Source organism: Orbicella franksi, chromosome 6 (genome assembly GCF_964199315.1).
Source record: "Orbicella franksi chromosome 6, jaOrbFran1.1, whole genome shotgun sequence".
NCBI lineage: Eukaryota > Metazoa > Cnidaria > Anthozoa > Scleractinia > Merulinidae > Orbicella > Orbicella franksi.
The window spans coordinates 2,452,938-2,478,835 of record NC_138150.1 but is presented as its reverse complement, the minus strand read 5'-3'; the positions used below and the strand labels follow the sequence as shown (position 1 = coordinate 2,478,835).

The 25,898-nt window shown below is 37.9% G+C and overlaps 3 protein-coding genes across 3 annotated transcripts; 1 reads left to right on the top strand and 2 right to left on the bottom strand.

The window, feature by feature from the left end:
* Window positions 1-1,840: 1,840 nt before the first annotated feature.
* Window positions 1,841-18,000, top strand: LOC145489830 (apoptotic protease-activating factor 1-like). The gene is made up of 21 exons (XM_081468886.1): window positions 1,841-2,264; window positions 3,317-3,640; window positions 4,740-5,626; window positions 6,120-6,312; window positions 6,787-6,980; window positions 7,378-7,562; window positions 7,657-7,786; window positions 8,072-8,197; window positions 8,798-8,923; window positions 9,077-9,202; window positions 10,106-10,231; window positions 10,624-10,746; window positions 10,857-10,982; window positions 11,864-11,983; window positions 12,171-12,296; window positions 12,809-12,934; window positions 13,505-13,633; window positions 13,796-13,924; window positions 14,765-14,890; window positions 15,003-15,122; window positions 15,518-18,000. The coding sequence occupies exons 1-21, from the start codon at window positions 1,943-1,945 to the stop codon at window positions 15,668-15,670; spliced, it is 4,017 nt and encodes a 1,338-aa protein (XP_081325012.1). The 5' UTR covers window positions 1,841-1,942; the 3' UTR covers window positions 15,671-18,000.
* Window positions 18,001-18,780: 780 nt separating this feature from the next.
* Window positions 18,781-21,503, bottom strand: LOC145489844 (small ribosomal subunit protein eS10-like). Its single transcript, XM_081468903.1, has 6 exons — window positions 21,442-21,503; window positions 20,997-21,141; window positions 20,301-20,373; window positions 19,963-20,064; window positions 19,307-19,428; window positions 18,781-18,910 (listed from the first exon to the last, which is right to left on the bottom strand). The coding sequence occupies exons 2-6, from the start codon at window positions 21,138-21,140 to the stop codon at window positions 18,833-18,835; spliced, it is 519 nt and encodes a 172-aa protein (XP_081325029.1). The 5' UTR covers window position 21,141; window positions 21,442-21,503; the 3' UTR covers window positions 18,781-18,832.
* Window positions 21,504-21,597: 94 nt separating this feature from the next.
* LOC145489843 (ARL14 effector protein-like) lies at window positions 21,598-23,926 on the bottom strand. Its single transcript, XM_081468901.1, has one exon. It carries the CDS (start codon window positions 23,780-23,782, stop codon window positions 23,222-23,224), a length of 561 nt encoding a protein of 186 aa, XP_081325027.1. The 5' UTR covers window positions 23,783-23,926; the 3' UTR covers window positions 21,598-23,221.
* Between the last annotated feature and the right edge of the window lie 1,972 nt (window positions 23,927-25,898).

Sequence of the window (25,898 nt, the reverse complement as noted above, 5' to 3'; positions counted from 1 at the left end):
ATTATTATAATTATTATTACTAATGATTGTAGTGCTTTTATTAGGTAGTTGGTACATACAGAGAACAGCCTGACAACTGGAAAACGCTATGATGCTTTTGTTATAGTTTAACTATCATCGTTTGCATCAGTTATATTCAGTGGGATATTTTAAAACAGTTTGCTGGTTCTTAATACAATAGTTTTAAATTTCTTTGAGAAATCGAAGGAAGTTTTTTAACCATGGCTTTCATTTAAATAACATACAAATTGCCGTAATTTATTAGAATTAAGTTGCCAGTTGCACTATTGTTGATGTCATAATAGCCTGTTTAGCTGGCAGTCTTTGTTGTGTGATTCAAGGAGGTGTTGGAAAAAAAAAATCGGCCATAATTTATTTCAAGCCATTCATGGCTGTCCTTGTTCATTTTCGGTTTATTACATGTAGTATACAAATTGGTGTTTTGTACCTTAGAGAACGGTTAGAAGTTTGAAGTTTTAATCAATTTGAAATTAATTTCAAACATTAGAAAAGTGACAAATTATCATAACTAATTTCCTGAAAGTACTGATTGCAAAGCTGTTGGAATATACAGTGAGGGGAACAGCGAGGGAGAACGAATGTGCTGTTTCCTTTTTAATTCTTCCATTGACTGCCAGTTACACAAGCTATCATATGGCCTAATTCAATGTTCTTGATGCCTTTATAGTGGTATAAAAAGGACTTAAAACAAAACATATTGCTTTCTAGTATGACGGTTGCAGAAGACGTGGACAGGATTGTTTGTCTGACATTATGTGATTTATTTTAGACACGCCTATGATTTAAGTAAACAAAATAATATTAAATGCTGGTGTTTTCTCTGTGTGTAAATGTGGGGATTTATGCAATGTAGTTGCACCTGGAGCTGCTGTAGAGAGATGGCCATTGCAGGGAGATTTTGAGAAGTTAACTTATTGGTAGGCTGTTAGGATGAAGAAACCTTGACCATCACAGTCTTTCACCCGGAGCTATTGCTGTTTTGGTCAGTGGTGACCAAGTGCTCTATGATATGCCCTGGGTAGAATAAGAAAGTCCTGCTCGCAGTTTTATTGTGCTCTTGTGAATAGTGCTCTCTCATCTTTTGATTCTGTCTAGAGATCTGTGACTCTTGGTGCTGACCAACAGGGTCATGACCTCTGACTGGGGGGTTGTACTCCAAGAAAAAGTAGGGGGATGTGCGGCCCGCTTCTATAAACCCTTACCCTTAGGCTAGCAAGTGTGATGGAACTATTTTGGAACCAGTCTATCCGGAGCTGAGTGCCACTTCGACTCCATGCTGTGCTACTAGGCTAATTTTGATATGTTAAAATTCTAACTTGTCTTGGAGGCTTGGATGGGGGAATAAAACAAAAGAAGTTAATTATTCATTCCTTGACCTCGGTGTAATTTGTTTTGTCTTTTTCCCCCAATCCTTGGTGCCAAGTCAGAATTTTAATATATCAATGGTCTATTGGGACACTATAAATAGAGGAATTAACTGTTTGAACTATGTCAGAGGTACCTTCGAACATCTCTGAGTAGCATCCTGTCAATTTTCATGGAATTAGAGCAACTCCCCAGTGATCAACTCCCGTCCTACATCACAGTGGAGTGGGTAACCCCCTTAAAAAGCCCTCAGCACTAATTTTAAGGAACTAACAATACATTGTGACGAAAATAAAACAAAATCATCAGAAATAGAAAATAAAAGTAGAAAATAATATAAAGTTACAGTAGTACTTGAAAAGTATTGAAAGGCGCGCCCGGGGGAGAGCCCGCGCTTTCGGTCGTGGTTTAATTGTCATGCGCCGAATGCGCCATCAAGTGGAAGAATTTCCCGTCAAAATGGCAGGAAGTGAGAACACCAGAGAAGTTAGTTGTTATTTTTGTCAATATTATAGCAATTGGTTTTTAACAAACACGTAAAACTCTTCCTGGCAAGATGCTTGAGAAGCACAGGCATTTGTTGCTGAAGTTTCGTCGCGAAATCGTGGAAGACTTGCTAGTAGATGATGTGGTCGTGTTCTTGCAGAGCAAATTCGTGCTGGACTCCGATGACACCGAGGTCATTCGAAGCGAACAAACTTCCCGTAGACAAGCAGAGATGCTCTTGGACATTCTTCCAAAGAAGGGATACGAATCGTTTGAACACTTTTTCACCGCTCTTAGCGAGAAATACCCTCATCTAGCGCGGCTGTTAGAGAGTGGTGCCAGTGAAGACGGGCACAACAATGTTTTTGAAGGAATCGACTCTCCTTTACAGCGTGAGTACATAATCTTAATGCTAAGTTGATCTGTTATTCTCAAGTTTTGTTTTTCACGCGCTTTCCCTGGAATTTAGAAAGGTGAGATGCAATCGCTATTCAATTCTCTCGTGCAAACTGAGTGAGGCCATCACTTATTCCGTTAAGTATTGTTATGTTTTGGTCCGCCTACTATACAAGGTGACAACTTGTTCTGACTTATTTTGGGCCCATGAATTGATACTGTGCTAAACGGCTTCCAGGGACAAGCTAATGGAGGCATGTCTGCACCCGCTGTTCTCTCGAGATTTAAATCGCATATCTTTCAGCCTTATGGCTCGGCCTAAATAAGTCATATTAAATATGCTATGGTATATTAAACTGATTAATATTACATCAATATAATATACATACTATATCCGAGTCGGTAAATCAAAACATGTAAACATGTTGTAGTGGTGCTTAGCATTTCATGGACTGACGGTTTTATCATTGCTAGAAACTTGGTGACATTTTCCATTTTGGTACAAAACAAATCTCTAATGTTTCTAGTAAAAATTAATGTCATGAATTCTTTTCTGTGTTCAATTAAGATAAATAGGTACAGTGGAACCTCCGCTAATAGCCACCTTTCTGCAACGGCCAATTTGTTGTGTTTTGTTGACAGCCAATACATTTAATCTTAATGTAACCTCTCCACAACAGCAACAGCCTCTAAAATCCGTCCTGACTTCCAAAATATCTTCCTGACAACAGACATTTTAAAATCAATGACTGATAAATGGTGTATACAAAACCCATTTTTTATTGTAATAGGTTACCAAACTTGATCTGTACCACATGTCGTTGGTCTCTGTTTCTTGATGTATTTTGATTGTGTTAAGTATTTATATGCTACATGTAAAAGAAGCATTTTCTAAGAAAAGAAATGTTGTACCCCAGAAAAAAAAAACCAGGTGTTGTGTTACACCTCTAACTACCCTTAACAACCACTTTCCTCTGTTCCAAAGGTAGCGGTTGTAGGGAGGTTCAACTGTAATAATACTTTTGTTTTTTCCTTTTTATACCAACAGTAGAAATGATGACTCCCGAACACAATGATCTCCTAACTGTAAACCGAGTTGAGATTGTCGAAGATCTTCTGGTCGATGATGTTCTAAATTTTCTTCAGAGTAAAATGGTGTTTGATGGCCATGATGCTGAGCTTATAAAAGCTGAGAAAACTTCAAGAAGGCAAGCTGAGAAGCTGCTGGATCTGTTGTCAACTAAGAGTGATGCAGCATTCTATTGTTTCCGTGAGTCACTAGAGGAGCCATACCCTCATCTGGTGGAACTTCTCCAAGAAGATGTAAAGAGTCCAAGGAAGATCTCAGATGCCAAAGATTTGTTAGAAAGAGGTAAATAGGTTATGAAACCAGTTTAGAGTAATGAGGTATAGTGTAAAGGTTAGTAGGGTTTAGGTCCAGAATCTGTTAGGATTTGCTTCTGCAAAGCAGCCAGTCATCTACGGCAATCAAAGGGCAATGTGGCATCTAATACACACAAAACCTGGCTGAAACCCCATAGGGTGCTCCCTGCAGGTTAAGGCAGGGGCCCCTGTCTGTATTTGCTTGAGAGTAACCTTGTTTAAATTAATTTTAGCCACATTTAACACCTGATAGGAATTTGTAGGACTAATGTTTAAAAACTCTAATCTACAGCTGTTTGCATTTTAAGGACGTTTGCACGAAAATTTTCTAACATTGATTTTTTTCTGAGACTTTTACCACTGTAAGATGATGAGTTAGGTATGTCAGAAATGTAAAAAAAATCAGGGGTCAGCGACTTTGTTTTGGAGAGAACATGCGTGGAAGAACACCCTAAATCTGAAAAAATCAGGCTTCATTAGCGAATGAGGCCAGAAAACTTTTACTTAACTTCCCAGATTGATTTTTTGTTCATTTTTGGACAATGTGGAGATAATTGTGAATAAAATCTGTTTCTGGAAAGAAAAGTAGGGGTCACTGAATGTTTAAGATTGTTAAATCCAGGCAAAGTTATAGCAATGGCCATCTGCCCCTACCACTGTTCATTTTATTACTTAGCGCGCGCTCTCATGCATGACGTGGGGTGTGAATTTGCATGCGTGGTAAGGATGGGCAGAAACAGTTAGTGCGAACGTCCTTAATGAAGATGTAATGCAGCAAGGGGTAAACGATCCTTAACTTGGTATTATATAATAACTGTAGATTGTCCATGTCTACTGTAGGATGCTGCATTAATGAATATTGAACTGAATTGTAGTTTCAGAAAATATCCATACCTCCCCCAAGGAAGGGGTTTTTCCATTGATCTTAGAGAACCCCCCACCCCCTGGAAATTCCAATCCTTTCTGAAGGGGAGAGTGTGGATATTTTCTGGAGCTGCACATTGCAGATTGCAGCTCAAATAGCTTAAGGCATTAGGTAAAATTGTCAATCTGATTTCATTACTTAATCTTTTTTTTTCTTTGCATAGTTGAGAATATTCTTCTGGAGGGTGGAGTGCCACAGCGACCAACAGTTTTTGCTCATCGAGGAAAAGATGTTCACAAGATTCATTCTGCCTTGAGATCTCTACAGAAAAAAGACGGTTGGGTCATCCTGCATGGAATGGCTGGCTGTGGCAAGACTGTTTTAGCCTCTGAAGCTCTCAGAAGTGCGGGGCTCTTAAATGAATGCTTTCCTGGTGGTGTGCATTGGATACGAATTGGCCCTGTTGACCAGTCAAAACTTCTAATGCTAATGCAAAATCTTTGTGCTAGGCTTGATCCCGATCACAGCAGACAACCTCCAAGAAATATAGAAGAGGCAAAGGACAGGCTAAGAATGCTCTTTGCACACCAGCACCCACGTTCTTTGCTAGTTTTAGATGATTTGTGGAATTCTAGTGATGTTAAATTCTTTGACATTCGTTGCCGTATTATGGTAACTACTCGTGATGCAGCAATCACAAACTTGGTTGGTGGAGCAAAAGCTAAGGTCCGCATCAGTGAGGGCTTCACGGAAAGTGAATCACTGCAAATTCTTGCTCAGTGGACAAAACAGCCAATAGTACATCTTCCACCAGAAGCCAAAGAAATGTTTCATCTTACAAATGGCTTTCCCTTGGCCATAAGCATGATTGGAGCTCTGCTCCGCAGTCATCCAAAGAGATGGCAGTATTATGTTAGCCAGCTAAAGAAGAAAAACGTCAGCAAGCTAAAAACAAAGTTTGAGTATGAATATCCAACACTTACTGAAGCAATTCGAATGAGCATCAACAACTTGCCTGATGAGCTGAGAGAGATTTACGAAGATTTTGCAGTGTTTCATGAAGAGTCCAAAGTCCCTGCTCAGGTTCTTTGTATCCTCTGGAATGAGGAGGTAGGCTGTGTAGATTAAGATGTCCAGTAGCAATACATACTTTGTAGTTGAATAATGGCAGTTAGTCACTAATAACGTTCAATTGTATGTGTGAGAAAGCATAGTTAGTTAGTCAGCAGGTCAGTACGTCAGTTGGTCAGTCAGGCGGTTGGTCAGGTAGTTGGTGAATCAGTGGGTCAGTGGGTCAGGCAGTCAGCCGGTCAGCCAGTCAGCCAGTCAGCCGGCCAGTCAGCCTGTCAGCTGGCCAGTCGGTCAGTCTGTCAGTCGGTCAGTTGGTTGGTAAATGAAATTAATTTAGATGTTCAGGATAGGAAACATTGTGTAATAATTATATAAGGTTCACACTGATTCCATCAGCACAGAAAAGTCCATTGGGGGAGTAGTCAATTAAGAAATGTTTGTTTATTTATGTATTTATTTATTTATTTATTTATTTTATTTTATTTCTTTTATTTATTTAAAAACCAACGTTGTCATTCATATATTTCTCTAGTTTGAAGTTGTGGAAGACTGGATGGAAGACTTGGTTAATAAATCCTTAGCAAGAAGAACAGTGACATCTGATGACATAACAGGAACCTGGTACAGTGCTCATAACCTGCTACTAACTTTCCTTCAAGAACAAGCTACAGACTTGCAAGCTTTGCACAAGAAACTAGTTGACAGATACCGGAAGGTGTACAGTGGTGAGTCAAGTAAAACCTGGTTTTCAGCCCCTGATCCATTTCAGTTAACTCTAGTTTCTGCAAAAGTATGTCAGTTGCTATATATAACCCATTGGTTGTGATGTTAGTCCATTACAGTTGTACTTAAAGCATTTTGTCAGGTTTTGCTAGCAATTTACAAGAACTTATTTGTACTCAATTCTGGCAAGAGAGGCACTGAGAAGGCTTGGGGGTATCAGGAAAGGCTGGACGAGACGATTGAAGTCGATTTGAATTTGTCCCCCTCCTCTAATAATCTTCATATTTCCATATGATAACCCTCCTTTTTGGCACTCCAAAAAGTATCTCCCAACTTTTTCAACAACAATCCCTGTAACTACGGGGTCCTAATAGGTGGCTTTGAATGTCTGGAGTCTTGTTGTCAGTGCTTGGTGCAAAGTATAATTTCTTGATTTTAAAATGAGCTGCCTGTGTTGTTGCATTCATGGATTTCAGCGAAGTTTGGTGACATGGTTAATGATGGTTATATTCATTGGAATCTTCTGCGACACATGCTCCGGGCTGGTTTGATTGGAGAGGCACAGAAACTCATTACAGATCTTAAGTGGCTCGCAGCCAAACTTGACGTCACTGGTCCTGCTGATCTACTAAATGACTACCTGTCAATCAAAGGGCATGTTGATAGCAAGGTAAATTTATTTGACTATCCAAAGTTATTGGTTTGAATATTGAACAAGACGTATGGAAATTCAGTTACAGTAAATTGTTTAATATTAAGTTTTATTTCCATTGCTTACCATCTAAGAGAGGAAAAGGGAGCTGTCTTCATAGGGACCTTTTGGGAGCAGTAACAAGGGGAGAAGAGGGAGGGGAAACTAGTTCTAGCCATAGGATACCAGTCAAGGGAAAGGGACTATTTTCAGGGGCATCTCTGTGGGGGGATTATTTTGAGGAGGAATTTTCTATAGACTGGAGGGGACTCTCTAGTTAAGAGATTATAGTTATAGTGTAGGACTTGTTTACTAAGCATCATTAGTAGTCAGTCTCATCATGCATAACTTTGACACTACTTTCTGTGTTTTTAAGGATGTAAAGGTCATAGCAGATTTCCATCACTTTGCAAGTGTCAATGCACATCAATTTGTGGAAAAACCACTTCCTGACTTAATCCAGATGGGTCTGAGTGAATCCACAGACTCAGAAGTCTACAAACAAGCACAACAGAAAGCCAGCCAATTGGCAGGTGAAGGGAAGTTGTATCTTGATTGGAGGTGAGAAGTAAGGCCATCAATGTGGTCTACCAATATTAATTAAATGTATTTACAGACTTTAGTGAACATGACTCTGCAATTGTTTGATTGTTAGTAATCAGAGAGAGGAATCAAAAGACACACTACTGATAACAGTGAAAATTCACCAAGGAGCTGTATACTGCTGCCAGTTTTCACAAGATACCAGTAAAGTGGTTTCCTGTGGTGCAGACAAAGCTGTCAAGGTACGGTGTTACTCCTTTGGTACTATTTTATGACAAGGTGACTGACAGAAAGCATGAACATTCGTTCAGTTAACACTCAATGCATGCATCTACATGTACGTTGGTTAATGAGTCATTGTTTGTGGACAGTCTTTATTCAAGTTGGTCTCTGAGTCCCGGAAATCAAATTTAATACTCAGCAAAAAAGTCAAGGAGAAATGTCAGAAAGCTTAACAAAACTTTAGTGAGAGTGTCATTGTGATAAATATGTTCTGCCATTAGATTGTTATTCACATTTCTTTCAAGGTATGGGAGAGTCAGTCTGGCAAGGAGTTGCTGTCTTTGACAGGCCATTCTGATGCAGTGTACTGTTGTGCCTTCTCCAGTAATGATGCTAGAATTGTTTCGTGTTCTGCTGACCACACTGTTAAGGTATGGATTTGTTATTAAAGAGTGGCCAAAGGGATATTTTGCAACTTCTATAAACTGTCACCTTTACAGGACTTGAAAAAAAAAGTGAATTCCAACTTGCCCTTGGGACAAGTAGCTCTAAAATGTTTCTCGTGCTGGGCAAGTCTTTGTTTGCTCTTTTAATGGTTTAGTCAGCAGATAGCTGTCCTGATCCCTTGCCCATCATGTAGGTGAGAATGAAAAGTTTCTTGCCCAGAAGGAAAATCTATTTGTCCAGGACAATGGGACAGCACTTTTTTCAAGCCCTGCTTTATTACCCATAATGTTAGGCTTGACAACCTATTTGTTACTGCTTTGAAATCTCAATTAATGTCTTGAGCTTGGCTTTGACTGTGCTTCTCTCCATCCAGGAGTATGAAATTAATGGTCTCTTGTCAGTATTGTTATTGTGACTTGACACTGTGCAGGGAAATCTGTAACAGATGAGCACCCTATCCAGGGGAAGTTTCAAATTGCTACTAGCTGCTACTGCAATAACATGTTACAGAAACTTGCCCTTTGAGTAACTAGCAACTAATGTATATGTTTACGCATGGCTCTATTCTCATCTATTTTGTTCAGGTTTGGGACAGTGGTAGTGGAAGAGAACTGTTGAGTTTCAAAGGCCATGATCAAGAGGTGTTTTCATGTATGTTTTCACCAGATGACATAAACATTGTCTCCTGTTCTGCTGACAAAACTGTCCAGGTACTTTCTCAAGTTAATGTTGAAATGTGACCCTGCTGGGCAAAAAAGGAGAAAATTAGCCTTTGGCCTTTCAGTAGCCTGTAGCAGATAGGATTTGAGATAAACATTATTTTGTCAATAATTTTATTGTTTTTGATTTCATGGAATTTACAGGTTTGGAATAGTGACAATGGAGCGCTTTGTGTCACCTATACTGGGCATGCTGATATTGTTCGCTGCTGCTGTTATTCACCTGATGGTTTGAGGATTGTGTCTTGCTCTGATGACACTCTTGTCAAGGTAATGCGTCAGACAGGTCTTGCTGAATCTCTGACTACTAAGTGATTTCAGCAAAACCTGTTGACTAGTAGTGTCTAAGGGCAGGCAATGAGGCTTTATGATTTTAATGTCTTGCGTATGAAATCATGGGTATCTACAGCAAATCTGGCAAAGTGCTGGGGGTAAGCCAGGTTGAATTAGCATTAGATTCCACTTATCATACAGTGTAGAAACTGGACTTAAATGTTGGTAGTGTGTGCTACTTGGTCAAGCTACATGCAGACTTGAGAGAAATAGAGAAAGTCTTGACTACCACATTTTATGCCGACTCCTGATTTTACACTTGACTATAGATGTCTGTATAATGAAAACTGCTTTCTAGAAGCTAGAATATGACAAATTTATAAGACTGGAGAGTCTTTAATTATGGATTTTGTTGCCAAAGTGTCTACCCTGTTTTGGTCAGTTCAGGAGCTCAGTCACGGTATTTTGAGTTATTTTGGCCACATGCAAAATTACCTTTAAGTGGTAGGAAACCTGAAAATAACAGTTTAATAAGATAGAAAAACACCAAAGAGATAATGATAAACCATTAAGGAACAACAATGGCTAAGGATGGAGAAGATTGACACAGATTACAACCAACAGAATTGAAAAATTGACGCTAAACTTTTCAATATGCATAAACCGTGACTGAGCCCCTTTAAGCTTATGTATACAGTTTGATTGTGTGAGTCTATTGCAGGACTTGGAAATTATCTACATGACTGTATAAGAAAGTGGCCTGTTTACTGGCACTTATACAAAACATTGTGGTAATGGAGGTTTTCTCTGTAATAAAATAATACAATTCAGCTGGTCTCTAACATTTTGTGTTAAATAATTCACTGACAGCTAATTAATATCTTTTTGCCACCTGACCAGATGTGGGATTCTAGCTCAGGACAAGAGTTGCTTACGCTGGAAGGAGAAACAAACTCTGCTGTAACATTTTGCTGTTTCAAGCCAACTGGATGCAATATAGTTGGTGTCTCTGACACTTTTGTAAAGGTGTGAAGGACATAATACATTTTGATCATTAAATAATACAGTACTAGTTTTGCTCTTTGGTAGATCTTCAAGGCAATTAATGGCCACTGAAAAGCTCAACGATTTGTAGTGTAAACAGTGCAAAAAAGTAAAGGTTTCAAGGGCCTTTTCTCAAGCCTCTTGTGCCTCACTTCAGTTTTGAGGGGAAACCTTGTCACAGAGTGCATGTGGAACTGAAATTACTATATTCACATCTTTATTGGTTGCATATGGAGAGAGAGACAGTTTTTGAAGCCTTATTGCATAAAAAAGTCCATGTTATTTTATTACATAGAAAATACACGTGTACACAACCTCAATACAAGGGCATTTGTCATGGGCTGAAATAGTTAATGATTGTTTTTCTCTTTTAGATCTGGGATTCCAAAACTGGTCAAGAAATAAAGAACATTCATACATCCTCTACAACTCTGTCACTGGCTTACTCACGGGATGACAGTATTTTGGCTGTGGGCCTTTCTGACACTACTATACAGGTACAGTAAGTTCATCTCAGTCTGATTTAACCCATTATTTTGTGTATGTATGTACATAAAGTCAAGAAAAAGAAATGATAGAAAAATGCTTGTTTATTGTTAAATTTCAGCTATGGAATGCTGTTAGTGAAGGCAGCTTAGGTGTGTACAGAGGACACTCGGGTTGGGTGCACTGTGTTGCCTTTTCACAGGATTCCTGCAAGTTGGTATCATCTTCTGATGATGAAACTGTGAAGGTATAGTTAGAGGATGTGTGGATGACTTTCTGAATATTATTCAGGCGGATGGAAGCATGCAGAAAAAGTTGTTATCCTTTTATTCCACAGGGAAATATTTCTTAGATTTGAGCCCATAACGACACCATGTGAAGAAGCTAGTCATAAAAGGGGATAAGTGACGATTTTGGTTGGTTTTTTTTTGCTCCAAATTAGCTGAAATTTTGCATGTGGACTTCATTTCAGCTGAAAGTATTGCCCTGTATTTTTTTTTCGCTGGGTTGCTCTTCGTTTTCGAGAAATAACGCATGCAAAAAAAGACACTTTTCCTAGCGGCATCTTTTTGTCGAACACGAAACAAAAGAAACCTTTTGTTTTGCTGGACAATGAAATCAACGAAAAAAAAAAAAAAAGAGCTGACTTCGTGTTGCACTCAACTCACCAAAATGTCAGAAGCGCTTCCGATTCGCGTAGCGTGTTAATCGCTTGTGCTAACGCAACAACATGAATAATTCAGAGGTTTTTTTATGAATAAAATGCTTGTATCGGCTCGAACAACTAGCGGCTAATGTGATGCTTCGTTGATTTCATTGTCCGACAAAACAAAAGGTTTCTTTTGTTTCGCGTTCAACAAAAAGATGCCGCTAGGAAAAGTGCCTTTTTTTGCATACGTTATTTCTCGAAAACGAAGAGCAACCCAGCGAAAAAAATTACAGGGCAATGTTTTTCAGCTGAAATGAAGTCCACATGCAAAATTTCAGCTAATTTGGAGCAAAAAAAAAAAAACAACCAAAATCGTCACTTATCCCCTTTTATGACTAGCTTCTTCATGTATGACTTCTTATCCTCCCAGACTAGTAATAAAGTTTATTTATGTATGTCAAACGTATCCTTCCATATAGATTTGGGCTGTTGACATGAACAATGTTCAAGAATCAAGCAAGCTGAGAATGGTGTTTGATGTGATGTTCTTGGGGGATTCCTTGACAATTGCCATAACTGACACTTGCAACAGGCTAATGGTAAAGAGCAACTTATATTTTGTTATATGCAAATGTAAGATCATACCCTTTTTTAGTTGACTCTGTGTTCCAAGGAAACATTTCTTTAAATCCAGTGCTCATTATATTGAGAGTCTGAAATACTAGGTCACTCTATGAATAAACATCTGACACAAGGCTTGTAAGAAATCTTGACCTTGTCTTTCAGATATTTGAAGGTGAGGACACCAAGTTATTGTCACAAAGTGAAGGAAACAAGTCTAGAATAACAAGCATTAGTTTTAACAGTGATGGAAGACAGGTTGCCATTGGTTTAGATGATGGTGTGGTTAAGGTACAACATTAGTTAGTGAACAATTCACCTCACTCACACCCGAATAATCATAGGATGCCATGACTCATTCTTAGTGTTCTTGACCAAATGAAGCCAGTGTAGCAATTCTTCTTAGCAACATATCTTTCATGAACCCAAAACCAAAGAAGTCACTTTGGCTAATAGCAAAGGACAGAGACACTGACTCTAGTGAACTAGTCAGGAATCAAGTAGATACGTGTAGCTGACTTGAGGCGTGGGAAAATCTGTGTGTGTAAGGCACAATAATACTTCTGACTGGAGGCAAAACCAAGTCAAATGTGAATTATTGACACTCAGGTGAAAACCAATCATTTTTTCACATCATAATATATAAATTTACTCATATCTTGTATGTAAAACTTTATAAATTTACAGTTTAAAAAGATTTTCTGATTTTTTACTATATGTTTAAGAGATTATTTGGAATGAATTGATAGTTATTTGCTTGTCAGGTCAGACAGTGTATAATCTGCCTTCTGTTGCACCTGCAGATTTTAGAGAGCTCAACTTGTAAAGTGATCCAAGAATTCAAGAGTCATTCAAGCCGTGTCAAGTGGTGCGTTTTCACTAAATGTTCCCAAGTTTTAGTATCAGTCTCGGAGGATTGCACTGCAAAGGTGATAATACTATTATTGTCTTTGTGAATGAATCAGCTTCTATCAGTTTTGTCTTTCTGTGGTACATTCTATTAGCTCACAGGGATCTGGAATTGGGGCCAGGGAGAGGGTATGTTATGAGGGGAGTGGGAACTTGTACAAAAAGGAGATGGGTTGGGAAGACACTGGTGGGACACAGATCTTGTCAGAAGAAGGAGGGAAGGATAAAAGAAAATGGGAAAGATTATGGCATTTTCTGATGCCCCCAGCTGAACCTTTACTGTTGTGTCATTTTGAAACTTCATACTATAGCAGCATGTCACTTGCAGTAGTAGCTTGTTTACATTGCAGGCCTGGGTTGTTTGAAAGGTAGATAATGCTATCCACTTGATGAATCAACATCCAGTGGATAGCACAGTTTTTTTTTGTCAGCACTTATCCACTGAAAAGCAGTTTATCCAGCGGATAGTATTATCCACCTTTCGAACAGCTGGGGCCAGAATTATTGGATGTTTTGAATTTGATAACTTTTGGAACCATATTGAACACGTTTTTATTGAGTAATGCTGTGAAATATTTACTTGTTTAAAGGTTTACCACTGTGTGGACGGCAGATTAATGTTCTCTTTGGAAGGTCACACAGCAAGTATACAAAGATGCATGTTCTTTAACCAGAACCAACATCTATTGCTAATGGCATCCTTAGATGGGACACTGAAGGTACAGTGTATGCTGCTGTTCAAGAATTACTTTAATTCTATTCTGCAAAGTTTGAATATTGGGGATAGTGATCTCCACTGCTGTAAGTAAACAATAAAAGCGATTTAAGCTACATGTAAAGAGATGGCTTTTGCTGAAATCATTTTTGTTGTAATTTTGTAGGTGTGGAATGTACAGAATGGATCGCTTGAGTTGTCTTGCCCTCACAGCAGTAGTGAGTATGTTCTGTCATGTGATGTTTCTCAAGACGACAAGAGACTGCTTTCAGCCTCAGTGGACAGACATGCCAAGGTAACCAAGAAAACTGCAAACTTTTCAACAAATAGCTATTCTGAATAATATGAAATATTTGTTAAAAAAACCCACTTCTTTTAATTTAGCACTGAAGGAAACCATCTTTCTTGATTGCTATTTCACATTTTTTACATTTTTTTCTAACAAAAACTCCATAGGAAATTAACTTGATGTTAGTCATAGTGATGATGTTGTGCTTGAGCTAACTGTAATTACAGTATGTCAAATGATACACCAAATGGCCTCATGTCATGGGGGTGGATTTAATTTCATGACTGTAAAGGGCTGGGTGCTAATACAAGGGATGGTGCTTATTATTATTTATCGCAGACGTTCGTTGAAATTACTTTTTTTTCAGGCCAGCGCATGCACTGTTGATTTCATTCACGGAATTAAAAAAGTGATCATGTGATGACAAATGTCATGATCATGTGATGAGGGAATCTCTTGTCGTCGGAGAAAGTGCTTCACAGTTTGTTTGTAAGTTTGTTGAGTTTAGCACTTTCTAACAAGGTACAATTCAAGATATGCTGCAGAGAAGAGTTTGAATGATCTAAAATCTATTGCATGGACAAGATTTGCCTCAAACTTGATACTTTTGAGGAATTTGCAACAGCTATGCATCAAACTGTAGTGGAGAGATGGTTGTCATCACTTGTTCAAACCAACGGTGTGTGAAACGGCCTATAAAAGAAAAAGCCATTTCAACAGACGTCTGGGATCAATAGTAAGCGTGTCTCGGCAAGTTCCCTTTCATATTGGTTTTGCATTTGTATACTGTGAATTGTTTAAAATGTTCTTTGAATCACTCCTTTTGCTATAATTTGATAATTTTAGGTCTGGGATTCTTCTACTGGAAGTCTTTGTTACTCCCTTGGGCCTCACCCTGATGTTGTGAGATCTGCATCATTCTCACAAGACAACAAATTTATCTGTACTGGCTGTGATGACGGAACAGTGCGCGTGAGTATTGCTTGGAATCATAGGACTGTGATGTTAAATCAAGCAGCTGTTTTTGAAGTTTGAAAAATGGTAAATATTAGTAAACTTAATCTTGGTGTAATTCTTACCGTAGGTGTGGAACATGGCTGATGGAAGGGAACTTGCAGTCTGTAGTAAACATGATGGTTGGGTTGCCAGCTGCTGGTTCTCAAGTGACAGTGACATGCTGGTCTCTGTCAGCAACAACATTAAGGTACATGTATACACCATGTATACACCTTATTGTACTTAGTCCAAATTAAGGACATTATATAAAAAGAGTAATCCCATTCAGAATTTTTAAAACCACCTTTTTGAGTTTAGGGCAGGGCTGGGGGAGGGGAAGTTGGTTGCAGGGAGTGGCGCGGGAAGGTATTGACAAATTCTCCTTTGTGTTGCCAATTTTTTTCAATGTCATTTCTGGGAATTAGTAGAACAGCATGGTATCTATTAACTGGATTCAGTTTTACAAATGAAATATTTGGCACAAGGGGTCCAATAATTTTCACAAATGTTGCTACATTAAGAACTGATGCAGATTGAAAAATCGTATTCTTCCATGATCATAAAATTAAATGATGTTAATTTTTTTTTTCTGTTGCTACACAGTGGTGGAAAAGAGATGGCACATTGTGCCAACAATTTAACCTGAAGGGAGTCCAAGCAAAAAGCATCCATATCTCACCAGATTTCAAGACGTTTGTATCAGTGGACAATGTAGGCACAATTTATGTCCTGAAGAGAATCAACGGGGTAACATAAAAGTCACTGGAGTGCCTGTAGTGATGATAAATTTACCATTGTAGTCTTAGGCTGTGTTCACATTAAATAGTGCTTGAAGACTGGTACAAAATAGTGTTACGTGCACACGCTGGGTACTCCAAGTACCCAAGTACCATTTAGTACCCAAGTACAAGGTTGAGACTTGCACCCAGGCACAGGCACTGTACCTTAATTCTGGTGTGCATACTTGGAGAAAAGGTGTGTTCACATTAGTTCCCAGAGAGAATTGTGCTCTGGCAGCATGCTTGGACACCAAGTTTGAACATAGCCTTAGTAATCACATAGGGTCAAGTGGAATGAAGCAAATTTCATGCATGTTTTCTTAAGGTGTATGCCGTTGAAGGCAAATCTTTAGGAGTACTTGGATTATCTTCAGAAATTTTTTTAATAGAATTCTGAAGTAAATTGTTTTGCCGTGGGAGTGATGACCAGAGAAAGGCTAACACTAAGGAGTTTAATAAAATGAAGAAACTTGATTTTGCTAGGCATCAGAAAGCTACTATGTTAGAGAAAGAAAAATATCTTCATTGGAAATTGGATCTCTGTGTTAGATGTAACTGCAAAACAAAAAAAATCAACTAAAATTTTTGAAAGCTTTATTAAATACAGTATGAAAGGATCAATTGGAATCTAGAAATACAAAGTACAAAACAAATCGTATCTAGATAGTTAGTATCTATATTTTTGTATTAGAAAATAAGACATCATGTAGTTATGAACCTTTTTTCTTCCTGAAGTTTGATCATTGTTCTATAAAATTTCTCAAACTCATTAATAACTTGTTAAATCATGACCGTGATGGTGTTTGGATATGTGATCTTAATTAACATAGATATTTATAATTTTATTTCTCTGTTTTCTCCTTAGTTTTAGTATCGATTGAGAAGATAATTATATCAAACACTCAAGACAGTGTTTGACCACATTTCCAAACATTTCTAAGTTTTCTCGATGTTTGGAAATGTGGTCAAACACAGTCTTGAGTGTTTGATATTATTACATTCACACCCCAATCTCAAAAATGCTTTTCTTTCTAATTCCCTGTCTTTCTCAGTTACCCCTTGCTCTCTCCTCCCCAACCAGAAATATAAAATATATTAATAAATAGGACAGGAGTTTTGGAAAATTTTGAAATAGTGTTTGTTTTTCTTGCAACCATGACACAGCCTGACACCCAGATTAAGGTCAACCTTTCTGGCACCCTGCGACTACAGAGCATATGTCATACAGTGAGAAAAGGTTCTGCTTGCAGGGTGCCTTTTTGGCATTTAGGTTACACAACAAAGCACAAAGAATAATATATGTTTTCAAACTTGCTGATGAGTTATTGTGAGACTAATGAAATAAAAAAAATAATTTAACCCTTTTCAGTTCAATGGTCTTTAAATTGTCTTTACTGGACATTATACTTCCTTTATGTTAGGTGAGGATAATCTTTGTTTTAATTACCTGTTTACTTGATAATCTTATGGATATTGCAAGGAGAAAGATCCCTGTTGAGAATTTCAGGTTTAAGTCTTGTTAGGTTTTCTACAAAGTTTATATACCATAGAATTCAGGATGAAAATAACTTGCCAATACAAATCACAAAGAATACTATATCAGCAGGGTTTAAATTTTGTGAATGTGTTATAAAAAAATGTGACCAATTGAGTATCAAAATAATATAAAGTGATTTTTCATTAGAAACATGAAGTTTGGTGGATTATGACGCAAACTTTCACATGCAAAGAACCACTTTATTGAGTTGAATTTTAAAATGTTTTCAATAAATAAGTTTCTTTGTCCAAGGAAATCCTGATTTGAAGTTTTGTCTGTACTTATACATTGAAAACATTAAGTATTTGCTCCTCTTCTAACCTGCTACCAGAAGCTCTTTTTGTTAGTTTGCGTTAAACTTTACATTGGTCTAACTGCTTATTAAGAGACCTTGTTGTATTGACTGAGCAAAAGTGAGGTCAATAAAGCAAGGCTAAGGTTTGAGATTTTCCCGGAAGGACTGGATGTTTGAGGTTAATAAGATGTTTATTATATGGCTTTTTGCTTTGTTGTTGCAGGCCTGCAATTGGCCCATGGGCATTATGGCAGAATAATGCCCTAGAATTAGCCAATCAGAGAGCACATCATCGGCTACAAACAAAAGCCATATAATAATGCTAGTCAATGCTTTGCATTGTGCAGCAGTTTTAAAACAATTTATTACAAGCTAAAGCAATTATTAAGATATAGCAGTGTGAACGATTATAATTATTTAGAGTTCAGTACCAAAGAAAACAAGTTAGACTTGAAATAAAAATAATTTCTTATGATGCAAAGGTGTTACTGGTGTTCAAACATTCCCAGCCTATCCCATGATTTTGTAGCTGTATGGAAATCAAGAGCAAAATGTGTTTCCCTGCTTTAGTAAACAAGCAACTTGACTTGGTTTCTTGAAGTCTCAAAGCAACTTAAAGTGGACGATATTCAGGTGTTCAAGCGGGTAAATAAAATTAATGCAGGGTCTCATGGAATGTTCTTTCCAGTATTGAACAGGTGTGCAAAATTAGTTTTCAAACTGATTGATAATTCATTTTGTTTAAACAAAGAAACTCATGCCTGTGATGTGTTTGGAAGCCTGATCTTAATTTGGATACATTTTCAAGATTTCCATTTCTCTGCTTCTGTTTAGTTTTAGTTGGAATTGAGAAATTATATCAAACACGAGACAGTGCTTGACAACATTTCCAAATACCTTAAAGTTTATCAAAAAATGGTGTGCTACATTACTTCATGTGTTTTCAACTTTCTTCCGGAAGTTTGGTAATGTGCTTAGACACAGTCTTCTGCGTCATAGTCATGTAGTTAGATCAAAAACTTGGTTTTCAACTATGTTACCAATCCTCGGACTCGTCTTGTGTAAGTTATATTCGAAACTGTCGAATGGTGCTGGATTGACAGTCTTCTGTGTTTTTGTTTTGTACTCAAAGATATTGAATACTCCAATAAGTAGCCAGCGATTTTGCTTGCACTTGTGGCCCAGATGTGACCAAGCTACTCATTTTAAAATGTTTGAAGAATGCTTTATCAAGAAGTGATGGCTACAACAAAGATTTATTTCACTGATGTTTATTTTTCATGCTATTAACGATATTGTTCACTGGTTCACTGTGAAGGGGGAGCTCCAAATCCACCTCCGCCTCCACCACCACCACCGCCTCGACCACGACCAAAACCAGCTCTCTGCAGAACACAAACAACAAAATAAACCAAATTAACTTCAGGAAATTGCACAGAATGACAGTTCTACTGAATATATGCACTCAGGTAGAGGGTAAATTAAATAGAATTACTAAACAAGGTTGAAAATTTATTCTGTTTTGTATAAATGTCAACCTGTTTAGAGCCATGTCTTCAGTTGATTCAACTTTCAGTAACACTCTGCTCTTGCTACTATTCTACCAGTGTGTGATGCTGTGAAATGTTAAATGTGCTTTGATTTAACAAGGAAACCATTAATTTCCAGTTTAAATCACTAACTTTATGGCTAAATTTCATTTCAATGACTAGTACAAACACATTTCATTCTGTGAATCTTGCAGAGTATCATTACAGATCAACAAGACATGTAAGACTTACAAATTCAGGTCTGAAGTCTGATCCTGCTCCACCTTTAGGCTCCATGCCTGGTGCAGGTCCACGTCTGTATGCCTCACGGTCAGCCGAGTCTCCAGAGGGAGGGCCACGAGGTTGGTCAGGACCTAAACATGTATAGTAATTAAGTTATGGAGTGGGGTTGTAGTGCCTTTTTCCTTGGGGAAAGTGGGGGCGACTTCTAATCTACAACCTTGGTTATAAGGGTTGGAAAAATTCATTCTAAATGCATTTTGCCCCTCCCCATCCCTGTGCAATGTAGACAAAACACTTTCCTCTAACACAAGTTTGCATTTTACTGTTTCCAACCACAAAAAGGAGAATGAGGGTACTGACACTTTATCTGTAAGTGTTACAGTATTACAATTTCATGTTCTTGCACATTTTCCAACACAATTTGTCCACGGTAGTAGGTTACAGCAACAACCGAAAATGAAAAACCAGTCCCAGAAGACTTCTGACCAAGGCCTGTCAGACTAAAATACAACAATACCGTTGTAGAATGAATTATTGAGACTGCTAAATGAATGATCACTCCAAGATCCATTTTTAGTAAATTGTTTAAGAAATCACATTTTGCATGTGATAAATGAGTAACTTTTTTGACACAAATTACAGGGGCAGTCCTGCTCTGCACCTACCTTTAGGCCGTGGTCTAGCTGTCTCAGTCCTGGCCTGCCGGCGAAGGGTGGCTGGAACAATTTCAGGAGGAAGGTGAAGGAAATCTCTGAGATATGTTATACCTGAAAAGCACACCAACTCAAACATTAGTTTTATAAATACAGAATGTTAACATTTGGGAACTTAAGCACTTGTAGATGTTTAAGGGAGTTGGAGGTGAACTGGAAGTCAAATTTTCTCCTCCCTTGCACATAGTTATAACTGTGCTCTGAATACCTTCACCATATGTAACCTAACGTCATTCCAAAACTAGAGCTCTTTAGTGATATATATATATAAAAAAGAAAACAAGAATTACCTTCATTTGTGAGGTAGTAGTAATGGTGCTTCCATGCAAACTTTTCTTTGATGTATCCACGAGACTTCAAAGACTTCAAGAAAAAGTAAAATAAATGACAAATAGGAAAATAAAAAGCACTATTGCTGTCAATCACTCAAAGGCATGTGCTGTGTAGGCATTACTAGTAAGATATGAGTGAGCCAAAGAGGGTGAGAAAAACTAATCCACTACAACTATCTAATACAGTTGAACCTACTGTAAGTGGACACCCATGCCACGAGAAAGTGTCCACTCAAGAGGTGTCTACTTATGGGAACAATGTAGCGTCTGTATGTGGCTGGGACCATTACTAAGTGTCCACTTACACGAGGTGTCTATTAGCGAAAGTTTGACTATATTACATCCCCGTGAACATCTAAAAACAACAACATTTTCACAGACAAATTCTATAAAGGAACCACACTTGAGATGTGACATCCTTAAACAATTAGTACCTGAGCAAAAGTTCTTAACACTAATTAAACCCAGTCCACATGTAAATTCAACAAGTATCTTATTATATCCTATTTGTAAGTCACTTGATTACCTCTTACTTATTACTCATTGTTAACTGCATGAAAGACTAGTTACGTTGGAAATGAAGCACAGAACCTGTACGTTGTAAAGATTACATTCTATTAAGTGTAAGTATCCTCTGGGGTTGCTATTACACACCTGTGCGGCTTTGACAACTTGCAGATTTGGAACTCCCTCAATACTAAGATGTTTTGGGGCATTGTCATCCTTCTTAGCCACCATGACTCCCTCTTTGAAGAGGTACTCGTAGATGGCTATCCGATTTTTCTTGGGAATCAACATCCTAAAAACGAACACATGGCGAGAGTGATTTTTCGACTCATAAAATATAGAAATCACCGCAATAGTGATTGCCGAATGTTTTGCTTCATGGCTACTGTTTCACAGGAAAGCAAGCATCACAATCGTATCGCGTTGATACCATTTATTTACGATCTTTCTTCACTCATTTCCTTTGGTCTTTCTGAAAAAATGTAAACAACTATCAGTTGTCTGGTATTTTTGCTTTATCATTTTTTCAAAAGATTGTGGAATGACCGAGCGATGGTTTAGAAATTCGGAGGATTGTATGAACATTACTCACTTAAATTCTTCAAGATGGCGACCGCAGCAAAAGAGAACGGAAAAGGCATGCGTGACGTCTGATATACTTCGTAACCAGGCCTTATTTTTGAAACGCAAAGAGCTGGGCTGGTGAAAAGAGAGACCTGGATTTGTTCAGTAGATGTCCTTGCAGGTGATGATCTCAAAATTATCGATAATTTAGAGTCATCAAAATGGAAAAACAACATATAAAATTTAGAGACGAACTGCAATTACTATAAGTAAGTAAGTAAGTAAGTAAGACTTTATTTTACGAGGGTAACATTTGACAGTAATAAAACTGATAACCTAATGGCCCTCAAAAATTAAAATTTGAAAAAGAAAGAAATAGTAACAATCGTAACAATATTAAAAATAATGAAAATAAAATAATTAAGCCTATATACATTTTTCCATGTCTACATAGCCTCATCTAAACAGTTGGGGGTTAGGAGAATCCTCGAAAGTTATTACATAGTATAACTGTCTCAAATTCTCTGAACTCCCCTCATGTTTTGATGAGGCTATATAACATGAAAAAGTGCTTTAGTGCTTAAATATCCATTACATGGTTTTATTGGTAAATTTCTTAGACAAGTAGGGGAAAATAATTCAGTTCTGGCCCTCTCTCTGTCAAGCAACACTGTGCCCTTGAGGGACCCTCTTCCAAGGGGTGAGCGAGACAGGGCCAGATATGGACCAGGGCATAAACTGCACCTATCAATGCTAAGCTGCACTTTCTAACATTTTTTTCAATCTTTAGTGACAGTCTTTTGGCTATCTATGAAATAAAGCAAAAACTTCTTAAAAAGTTGTTCTTCAGTTTATTTTTGAAACTTTCAACAGACTGAGTATTCCCTTTCTTAATAATGTGGTATCAAGTTCCATAATTTTGGTGCGGCAAAAGAAAAGGCTCTCCATCTATGCCTGGTCCCCCCCTGATAAAGCATTGTTAGACGCATAATGTTCTGCAATTTTCTAAAACTACTCAGCTGTCTAGGTTCCAATTAAACCACTAGGGTGCCACTAGGTGCCAACTAACTAAACAGCTTCATTTCAGGGGTTTCTCTTCTCTTGTTGGTGGTAATAAAATTAACAAGAAAGACCCTTGGAAAATATAATAATTACGTGCATATTATGTTCTTGACACAACAATAAACCACATTTTACTGGTTTAACCAAACTTATATTCAAAATTATTGTTAAGTATCAAGATAACATAATTTCACAACTCTTCTTAAGACCTGAAAATATACAGTTGAATCTTGTTTGATAAAACTTGGTTCATTGTGAACTTCCTGCTAGTTTAAACTTAAATAATTATATTATTTTCCCTTGGATACTTAATTTTTTTTGGCAATGAACTTATATTGGCTTTCTTAAACCGCTGCCATCTCATACTTTTTTCATATCCCATGAGAGTTTGGCATAGTGGAGTTCAGCTATAAGATATTTTCTAACATATTTTCATGAACAGACAACTATTATTGCTATACCCTACAAATTAAATGTATTTTTTTCATTCTAAACTGGAGACGAAATTCTATAAATACACTCTATTTATGCCACATTTACCGGAATGATTTAAAAATAAAAGAGGATGATCTTTCTCACTTGTAGCGTGTAAACATTCGTTTGTTTTGTTTCCTCGACATTTCTGAATCTGCACCTGTTTCCTTTGCTGGTTTAATACTTATTACATGAACTTATTTAAGTTTAACAGTTCCGGTTTCAATATTAAAAGCCAAGCTTTTAGCCTGTCTTGGGCTTAGTCTTGGATTTTATCGATTTCCCAATCTCCGAGATACACTCGGTAGGGGATTCTCAATTTCCACATCTTTCAAATAAGTCCATTGTCGATCACAACGACATTCAACACCGCACTTTTCCGATCCACAAGATGGACAAGGAAAATGGCAACCGGGACAGTTAGTGTCTTGACAGTCACACACATCTCTTCCATCGGACATTCGAACTCCCGAACGGTCGTGAAATATTTGTTTTTGCGGTCTTCTTCTCTGTCTTTGTCTCCTTTTATTTCGATTGGCAGGGTCCTTCTGTGCGAGTCTTTTCAACTTCCGCATTTCACGGCGACTTGTGTCAGGATTAAACTCCTCTAACATTGGCCCGGGATTCTTAAACTTTAGTGCATTCCTCAGTTTCTCTGTCCTAGAGCTTTCGGAGCTAGTAGACCCCGTCCGACTGACTTTTGCAGGGTCATTCAAAGAAAATCCGCAAAGTAAGGGAACTTCGTCCGTAACAGTCGCTTCTCCGACGGTCGGAAAAATTGGAAACTTGATAATTTTTTTCTCACTTTCTCTTTGTGAGTCAACAGAAGACATAGCAGGATCAACTTTGAAACTTTGAAGAGCTAGATTCGTCCCATAAATAAGCCAGAATTTGACAAAAAGTCCGCCCAAAAAGTAACAAATAATTCCACCATCTTTGATACAATGACTCTTTTCCAGTCCCACTGCGATGTTCAGAATTACATATCATTACATGTAACTTTTATTTCCGGTGAGAGAGTTCAATCAACTTCCGGTACAAGCAAAACATTTTCACGAGGAGCTGCATAAAGATTCTGAGGTTAAAAAAATTGCCTAGAGAAAGAAAAATAGAAAAAAAAAGAAGCCTATTATTACATAGCGGTGTGATCATAATTTTTTATAATGCTCTCCCTCACAATTCCGCGGTCTTCTTTCGGATATTTTTTATTTGCTATTAAAACAGGGGCGGGGGAGAACACTCTGCGACGCCTGGCACTTTTTGTGTATCTGAATCATCCAACAAAAAATGACGTCACATCCGGTAAAAAAGAGCGCTGAGCGGCAAAATCAAATTAGAACATGGCATAATCGTTCTCTCAGTAAGTAAAATGGCAATATTTTGCAATCGGCCGGATATTTTTAACGTTTTATTTGGCCATGATAAACAAAATTTTGTCTTCTTCCTCGTCGTATCAGTTTGTTTGAAGGACAGGGTAATTATTTATTCAAAAACATACTGTTTTGAAGGCGTGTTTTTTACGAAATGTCGCCATTTCTTCCTCGCTGAATTCCACAGGAGTCATCGTTTGTGTGGAAATAATGAATTCTAGGTAAGTTGCACTCAATTCAAATATCCTATTCTCTTAGGTAGGCATCACACTAAGAAAAATGCACAATGACAGGTTTCTAGACATGGGGGAACCTTATTAACAGAAGCGCATTTTTTTAAAATTTACTGTTGCCAAACACTCGAGAGTACTTGAGTGCTGTTAATCGTATCACTGCAAGAACAGACCCACACACATAACGCGCTTTGCAGAACTTTCTTGCCGATCGACACTAACACAAACTCGTGTGTTTGCTCATGACTCAAACTGATGCCATAAATTATGTTACGATTGGTTAAGAACCTTAAACAAGATATGTTTTCCCTAAGCAATCCCTTAATTGATAAACGCTTGGTTACAGGCAGGCCGTGAACCCCTTAAAAAAAGCAAGGGGATTAGTTTTAACGGCGATTGAGTAATTTGGACATGCCGTGGTTTTTTCTCATTTATAATCAAATTTATTTTTCCGTTTCAACAGTGTTAGACGTCAGCAGTGCTAAGTTCCAATACCCTCCCCCCCCCCCCCACTGAGGTCAAGCATGCACCTTTAATTTCTTCAAACCCTCCCATTTGCCCTGTTTGCAGACCAAGTTCCTCATCTATTAATCCCTGTCATATTGGCAACCCATTTTGAAAGGTTACTAAAAAATTGTGCATTATATTTCAGTGTGCTTTCTCTTTGTAACCTTACATCAAGATATTTCAATCCCTGAGGAAATGAGAGAACACTAGCAATACTGACAATTTTCAGTAATTCATCACTTTCAATATGCCATCTAAACAAATTGTTCGTAAACAGTAGTGAAATTTCATGCCCCTACACCTAGCCATAAAAGGAAGTCTGGGAACAGGCAATAGCAACAGTGACACTGCCAGGGTGGTGAATTTTACAAGCTAATGAGCTCATGTCTAACAATGATGAGTGATGATGAAGCATGGTGCAGTGAAACTGAAGAATCAGACTGTGAGTGACATTGATAGAGTCAGTGTCGTGAGAGTGATGCTAGTGTCTGTGAACTTGGACCAGATCAGCAAAGAAAAGGTTTTGTACTAGAAATTGACAGAGAGCAACAAGTTTGTGCTAAAAAACTGAGGAAGCTGGCTCAGACCAGTCTTAAAGCCAGCATCTACTTACAGTACTTGTCAAGAGTTCCTGACTTGTGTATGTGGTAAGGCTCTCTGTAATGACCTATATGGGGAGGCTCAGCTCACGATGAGTACCTTTTTCAGGCTTCAGGTATAAACTTAATGATAGGGATTTCACAAGTTGAGGTGTATGAAAGGGTAGGAAAATCTGTCATTTAGGGATTCCATTCTCATGGTTCTAAAATGTCGTTGAAAAGCTCTCATTTACTCTCCTC

Bases quoted from the DNA above. Each gene is read 5' to 3' on its own strand.
- LOC145489830 (XM_081468886.1), top strand. From the start codon at position 1,943: ATGCTTGAGAAGCACAGGCATTTGTTGCTGAAGTTTCGTCGCGAAATC. The intron at 7,787-8,071 runs GTACGGTGTTAC...ATTTCTTTCAAG, and splicing joins GTGCAGACAAAGCTGTCAAG to GTATGGGAGAGTCAGTCTGG. The intron at 15,123-15,517 runs GTACATGTATAC...GTTGCTACACAG, and splicing joins CTGTCAGCAACAACATTAAG to TGGTGGAAAAGAGATGGCAC.
- LOC145489844 (XM_081468903.1), bottom strand. From the start codon at position 21,140: ATGTTGATTCCCAAGAAAAATCGGATAGCCATCTACGAGTACCTCTTC. The intron at 20,065-20,300 runs GTAATTCTTGTT...TGTGCTTTTCAG, and splicing joins CTACTACCTCACAAATGAAG to GTATAACATATCTCAGAGAT. The intron at 18,911-19,306 runs GTAAGTCTTACA...TGTGTTCTGCAG, and splicing joins CAGACTTCAGACCTGAATTT to AGAGCTGGTTTTGGTCGTGG.
- LOC145489843 (XM_081468901.1), bottom strand. From the start codon at position 23,782: ATGTCTTCTGTTGACTCACAAAGAGAAAGTGAGAAAAAAATTATCAAG.